General features: G+C 43.5%; 1 protein-coding gene across 1 annotated transcript in view; it reads right to left on the bottom strand.

Moving 5' to 3' along the window:
- Positions 1-7500, bottom strand: part of LOC119580039 (protein unc-119 homolog B-like) — a gene marked incomplete at its 3' end in the record, with an annotated part of 108420 nt that overhangs the window by 68024 nt on the left and 32896 nt on the right. Inside the window, 1 exon segment of the mRNA XM_037927929.1 lies at positions 100-177. Coding sequence (XP_037783857.1) covers positions 100-177 — 78 coding nt within the window.

Genomic DNA, 7500 nt, shown 5'->3' with positions numbered 1-7500 from the left:
GATACTCAAGGAGAAACGCCCACCCTCCCACCCTTCCCTCCCTCCCTCCCTCACCTCCTCCTCGAAGAAGTGCGACTCAAGGAACACGTCGGTACTTACTCTCCGTGATCTTGTTGAGGCGAAGGACGTCCTCGGGGCTGATGATGGGCAGCGTCAGCGCCTCCTCCTCCGTCAAGACTGCCGAAAACGAATGAAAGAGGGAATAAGAATGGAGAATAACGATGGAAATGGAGAACAAAATAAAAAAATAGTGGAGAATGTAATAAAAAAAATAGTGGGGAATAAAGATAGTATTAAAAAAAAACAAGAATTGGGGAAAGGAAAAATAAGAATTGGGGAAAACAAAGAAGAAAATAGTGAAGAATGAAGATAAAAATAGAGGAAAACACGGCTGCAAATAGTGGAGAGAAAAAAGACGAGAATTCTGGAAACGAAAAACAACAATAGTAGAAAATAAAAATGAAAATAATAGAGCATAAAGATAAGAATAACGGAGAATAAAAAAAAAAAAAAAAAAAAAAAAGTAGAGTGTGAAAACAAGAATTGTGAAGAAGAAAGATGAGAAAAGGTAGAATATGGCAATAAATGTGGCGAAGAAAGATAAGGATAGTGGAGAATGAAAAGAGGAAACAAGGAATGAATATGAATAACAATAATTGGAGAAAGAAAATGCTAATTATAAGTGAAGATTAAACATGAGAACAACAAATTGAAAAGAAAAATGAGGGAATAAAAATGGCAATAGTAAGTGTTTAATAAAAATCATAATAAATATTTGCAGACAATCAAAATTATTTCGAAAAATTGGTGGCGATTGTGGTGGTACTGGTCATGATGATGAAAATACTACTAATAATTACAATAATAATAATAATAATAATAATAATAATAATGATAATAATAATAATGATAATAATAATAATAATAATAACTAATAATTAATAAATAATAATAATAATAATAATAATAATAATAATAATAATAATAATAACAACACCAACACCAACAAACAATTAATAATAATGACGATTATGACGATAACAACAGTGTAATAAATCAGCACTATAAATCATTACACATTTTGTCATAATAAATCGTTATACTTTCTTTTTCAGACAATTTAAAACTTTTTTTTTCATGTTTTAATGTTAATGTTTCAATTTTTTTTAAGCCCTTCTTTCGATAATCCTTTAAAGCGATTTCACGTTTTGGTTTACAATGAAAGCAACATTTATGCGATAAGTGTTAAAAACATTCTTAACCTATTTCTCTGTCTCTCTCTCTCTCTATCACTTAACCAAGTCTTTCTGTCCTTGTTTTTATATGGTCTCTTTTCTTCCTTTTCCTTATCCCTCCCTATTTCTCGCATTTTTTTATTTCTTCCTTCTGCCTCCTCTCTCTTCCCTCTCCCTCTACAACAAGATAGGAAGGGAGAGGGATAGATAAAGACACACACACACACACACACACACACACACACACACACACACACACACACACACACACACACACACACACACACACACACACACACACACACACACTACACACACACATACACATACACATACACACATACATACACATACACATACAGAGAGAGAGAGAGAGAGAGAGAGAGAGAGAGAGAGAGAGAGAGAGAGAGAGAGAGAGAGAGAGAGAGAGAGAGAGAGAGAGAGAGAGAGAGAGGAGAAAAAGGAAGAATAAACAAGAAATGGAGACGGAAGAAGAGAGAGAGATAGCAAAAGATGAGAATCCCTTTTATTACGTGTGACCTGAATCCATTCGCAAACCCTCGTGTGTCGACGCCAACCTCGTTAAAAAGCAGCACATGTATCACGTGACAAAGGGGGGGGGGGGAGCCCTTATCTACCCGCCTCTAAACATCCGCCTTATCTCCACCTGCTTCCATGCGAGATTTCCGAGAGAGAGAGAGAGAGAGAGAGAGAGAGAGAGAGAGAGAGAGAGAGAGAGAGAGAGAGAGAGAGAGAGAGAGAGAGAGAGAGAGAGAGAGAGAGAGAGAGAGAGAGAGAGAGAGAGAAAGAGAGAGAGAGAGAAAGAAAGAAAGAAAGAAAGAAAGAAAGAAAGAAAGAAAGAGGGAGAGAGTGAGAGAAAGAGAAGAAAAAGTGAGAGAAAGAGAAAGAAAACAGAGAACTGGTAAGAAAAGAGGATAATAAACGTCCAGAATACAGAAAAAAAACAATACAAACAAAGACAATAACGGATGCCATGTAATTTCAGTCAACTAAAAACGTTATGCAGAACAAAAACAAGCAATGATACGAACACACGACAGCATTCAAAACAAACACACAAACAAAAACGAAAAACAACAACTACACATTCTCGTGACATTTTCTGAATATTTTCCGAACTGAAGTCACTTCAACGAATGAAGAAAAGATAAGAATTCGGAGGAAAAGAGGGCGAAAGACGGAAGTGAGATGGGCAGAGGAGGAGAGGGGGAGAGAGGGAGAGGGGGGAAAGAGAAGGATATAATAGACAGAAAAAAGAAAACTAAGTTACTATACCTAGCTGTGAGAAAAACAGGAGTGTATTTGAGAGAGAGAGAGAGAGACAGAGAGAGAGAGAGAGAGAGAAAGAGAGAGAGAGAAACAGAAGAGAGACAGAGAGAGAGACAGAGAGAGAGAGACAGAGACGAGACAGAGACAGAGAAGAGAGAAGAGAGGGGGAGAGAGAGAGAGAGAGAGAGAGAGAGGAGAGAGAGAGAAAAGACGAGAGAGAGAGAGAGAGAGAGAGAGAGAGAGACAGAGACACAGACAGATAGAGAAACCGAGAGGCACCTCCCCAATAGCCTCCCCCGAGAAGACCTTTTCATGGCTGAAATTCGGTAAACAGAGGCGGCGAGCGAAAGAGGGAGATGAAGGTGTCGCCAAACTGCCACAAGAATATGTGCGGGAGCGAAGTGAGGCGTGTGGGAGGGGGGGGGGGGAGAGGGGAGAGGAGGAAGAGGGGGGAGAGAAGTAAGAGGAGGGAGGAGAGAAGTAAGAGGGGGAGGGGAGGAGGAAGAGGAGAGGGGAGAGGAGGAAGAGGAGAGGGAAGAGAAGAGAGAGGGGAGTGGAGGAGGCGAAGTGAGGTGCGTGGGAGTGTTGGAGGAAGAGCTGGAAAGGGAGGGGAGCTGGTGGGGGATGGGGTGGTGGTGGTGGGGGGGGGTACACCCGAGCACACTCTCACAAGCGCCAGGAAAGTTCGCCGGCGTATAAATTTGCGAAAATGGTAGAGTGAAGAGGGTTAAATGACGATGGAAGCGAGAAAACAGGAAAAAAAATGGGAGAGGGAAAGGAAAGGAAATGAAGGGGAAAGGAAAAGGAAAAGGAAAATGGGGAAGAAGAGTAAGAGAAAGAAAAAGTAAAGAAGAAAAATGATAGAATAACTAATAAATAATAATAAATGATAAAATAAATGACAATAAAAATGGGTTAGAGAATGATCGAATAACATAGAAAAAATAAATGAACCAAAGGGGACGTCAAAAAAAGTAAAAAGAAAAAAAGGAAAGATAAGAACAGAGAGAAATGGAGACCACAAAGAAACGATAAGAGAAGGGAGGAAAACAAGGAAAAGCACAAGAGAAACGAGAAAACGAGAGAGAGAGAGAGAGAGAGAGAGAGAAGAGGAGAGAGAGAGAGGAGAGAGAGAGAGAGAGAGAGAGAGAGAGAGGGGAGAGAGAGAAGGAGAGAGAGAGAGAGAGAGAGAGAGAGAGAGAGAGAAGGAGAGAGAAGGGAGAGAAGAGAGAGAAGGACAGAGAAAGAGAGAGAGAAGAGGAAAGACAAGAGAACGAGAGACGAGAGAGAGAGAAGAGAGAGAGAAAGAGAGAGAGAGAGAGGAGAGAGAGGAGAGAGAGAAGAAAAAGAAGAAAGAAGAGAGAGAAAGAGACAAAAAGAAGAAAAAAAGAAAGAAGAGAGAGAGAGAAAAGAAGAGAAAAAAAAGAAAGAAGAGAGAAGAAGAATAGAGAGAGAGAGAGAGAGGCAGAGTCTGATGTGGACGGCGGCACGCTGATCCGAGGCTTAAACCCAGGTAGTAAAAGATCCATAAGATGACACAGTGAAGAAAGGGAGAAGGAGGGAGAGAGGGAGAAGGAGGGGGGGGGCTGGAGGGATAGAGAGCGGGAAAAGGAGATGGAGAGGGATGAGAGGGAGAGGGAGAGAGGGAACCGGTGAGATAAGGAATGAAAGGGGGAAGGAGAGGGAAAGGGAAAGGGAATGGGAATGAGAGAGAGAGAAAGAGAGAGAGAGAGAGAGAGAGAGAGAGAGAGAGAGAGAGAGAGAGAGAGAGAGAGAGAGAGAGAGAGAGAGAGAGAGAGAGAGAGAAGAGACAGAGACAGAGACAGAGACAGAGAGAGAGAGAGAAAGAGAGAAATAACAGAAATGAGAAAGAGACACAGAGAAAAAGAAAAAAAAAATGAAATTAAAAATAAAAAGAGGAAAAAAAAAAACGGAGCGCGAACGAACGAAAAATTACCAACGTTGGAAGAGCAAAAGGAAAGTGAAAGGAAGAGAGGGAGAGAGAGCGGGAGGGGGAGGGGGGGAGAGGGAAGGGCATAGCGAGTGGAGCAGACTGGAAGCGAAAAATAAAAATCGGGAGAGAGGAGAGAACCGAGGGCGGAGGCGCACATATTTCAAAAGCAAATCATGAAGGGGAAGACTTGCTTGCTAGGGTTGAGGGGTTAGGAGGGGGGAGGGGTTAGGAGGGGGGAGGGGTTAGGAGGGGGAAGGGGTTAGGAGGGGGGAAGGGTTAGGAGGGGGAAGGGTTAGGAGGGGGTAGGAAGGCGGGGGGCGGGAGAGGAAGAGGGAGAATGAAAAAGAATATAAGAGGGAGGGGGGGCGGGAAGGGAGAGAACAAGGGTAAAGGGAGAGAGAAGAAGGAGGAGGAGGGGGAGAGAATAAGAGGGAGAAGGAGAGGGAGAAAGAAGGGAGAATAGGGCAGTGAATGGTACCAAAAAAAGGTCAGGGAAACCAATCACTACCTGAAAGCCAAACAAGGGAAATGGTGACGAGAGAATACAGCAAACATCCCGATACCAAGAAACATACAATAAAAAAATACCACAACACGAAATAAGTAAAAAAATAACAATAAAAATACCATAAAACACGAAATAAGAATAACAATAAAAATACCACAAAACATGAAAAAACAATAAAAATACAAAACGGAAGGAGTCAAAGACGACGATAACAGAATCACAACATAAACAAGCAATAAGACAAAACAATGAAAAATAACATTACACGGAATATGGCAAAACGAACTTTCAATCGTAAAACAAAACCAACTAGAAAATAACACGCAACATGGCATATTCAACAACAACAACAAAACAACAACACAACAACCCTAAGCAAATGAATACACACAAACACAAAACAAGCGACCGTTTGGCTCCGCCCTTAGAATGATCAAACCCGCCCTCCGCTCCGGCACAGCGAGTCCTCCGGCCCATACAAGCCCAAAAATGGCCCCAATGCCTCCACGATCTTCCGCGGGTCGTTCCTCCTTAAGCCTCCCACTCTTACTCCCACTCCCACTCCCTCCTTAAGCCTCCCACTCTTACTCCCACTCCCACTCCCTCCTTAAGCCTCCTTCTCTCTCCCACTCACACTCCTTTCCCACTCCTCCCACTCTTCCAACTCCCATTCCTTTGTATGCCTCCCACTCCAACTGCTCCTAAAGTCTCCTTCTCCCACTCTTCTTTCTCTTCCCACTCCCACCCCTTTTCCACCCCCCCCACACACACTCTTCTTTAAGCCTCCCACTCCTCCCACTCCACACCCACTCAGCCAGAAGGCCTCCCCGTCCAAGCTCCTCATTAAAAAATTTCAGCGGGTGACTCATCGGGAAAAGACGAAGCGAGAAGAAGAAATCCCCTAACTAATCCGCGATAATTCTGGATGAAGGCGTGTAAGAGGAGGGAGAAGGGAGGGGGGAGGGAGGAGGGAAAAGGGGGGATGGGGGAGGGAGGAAGGAGAAGGGGGGATGGGGGAGGGAGGAGGGAGAAGGGGGGAGGGAAAAGAGGGGTTGGGGAAGGAGAAGGGAGGAGGGGGAAGGAGGGGTAATGGGGATGAGAGAGGACGGAGGAGAGGGAGAATGAAGAGAGAAGTTTTGAGGGAGATAAGTTAATAAATATAAAGAAGAAGAAGAAGAAAGTGAAGGAGAAGGAGAAGGACAAAAAGGCAAGAACAAAAGAAGGAAGAAAAACACCAAGAAGAAGAAAAAAGAAAGAAAAGAAGAAGAAAAAGAACAAGAAGAAGAAGAAGAAAAAAGAAGGAGGAGGAGGGAGGAGGAGGAGGAGGAGGAGGAGGAGGAGGAGGAGGAGGAGGAGGAGGAGGAGGAGAACAACATCAAGAACAAGAAATAAAAGGAGAACAAGAAAAAGATCAAGAAGAAACGGAACAAGAAAAATAGAAGGAAAGAACAAGAACAAGTAGTAAAAAAAAGGAAAAAGACAAAGAAAAAGAAAGGAAAAAAGTCAAACAAAAAAAAACAAGGAAAAAAAAGAACAAAAACAAGAAAACAATAACAAAGAAAAGAACAAGAAGCAAAAATTCCTATCTGACTGCTCCCCTTTAGAGGAGAGGGCGACACCAGGTTCCGTTGCATGGTGGCCGTCTCTCTTATGCAGTCTTAACCAGCACAACACGTTAGGAACTCTGTCTGTCGGTCTGTCTGTCTGTCTCCCTTTCCCTGCCCCTCTCTCTCTCTCTCTCTCTGTCTGTCTGTGTCTATCTGTCTCCCTTTCTATCCCTCTCTGTCTGTGTCTATCTGTCTCCCTTTCTCTCCCTCTGTCTCTGTCTGTGTGTCTGTCTGTCAGCCCCTCTTCCCTCTGTCTCTGTCTATCTATATTTCTGTCTGTCTCCCTTTCACTCCTTCTCCCTTTCTAAGCCGTCTCTCCTCTCCTCATACTCGCCTCTCCCGTCTACTTTCCTCCCTTACCTCTCTCAGTACCTTCCTCCCCTCGATCACTCCTCTCCTTTCTCCTCTCGCTCCCTCCCTTCTTCCCTCTCTCTCACCCTCTCTTCTCTCTCTCCCCCCCCCTCCCTTCTCCCTCTCCCTTCTCCCTTCTCCCTCCCTCCCTTTCTCCCTCCCTCTCTCCCTGCATTATTCAACCCTTAAAACCCTCTTATAACCCTGCTCGTTCCTTGTGGATGCCATTTCAAGCCTGACCACACTTTATGGTCTACAATCTACAGTTAAACTACAATATACCGGTCAAAAGCCTATAGTCCCTGTCTAAAACAAGTACAGCCAACCTTTAATTTAGTCAACCATATACAAAATTACAGTTTACAGTCCTACAGTTAACAGTCAAAAGTCAACACGAAGTCAGCCCATAAATCTCAAATAAATCGCAATGCAACCTACGGCCAACAACCTACACTTAACGAACCAACAACCAACAACCAGTCAGCCATAAATCTCAAATAAATCGCAATGCAACCTACGGCCAACAACCTACCTTCGCCCCCCCCCCCCCCCCGC

Source organism: Penaeus monodon, chromosome 13 (assembly GCF_015228065.2).
Source record: "Penaeus monodon isolate SGIC_2016 chromosome 13, NSTDA_Pmon_1, whole genome shotgun sequence".
Lineage (NCBI taxonomy): Eukaryota > Metazoa > Arthropoda > Malacostraca > Decapoda > Penaeidae > Penaeus > Penaeus monodon.
Note: the sequence above shows the minus strand (reverse complement) of the source record. Positions and strands in the feature narration are given on the sequence as shown.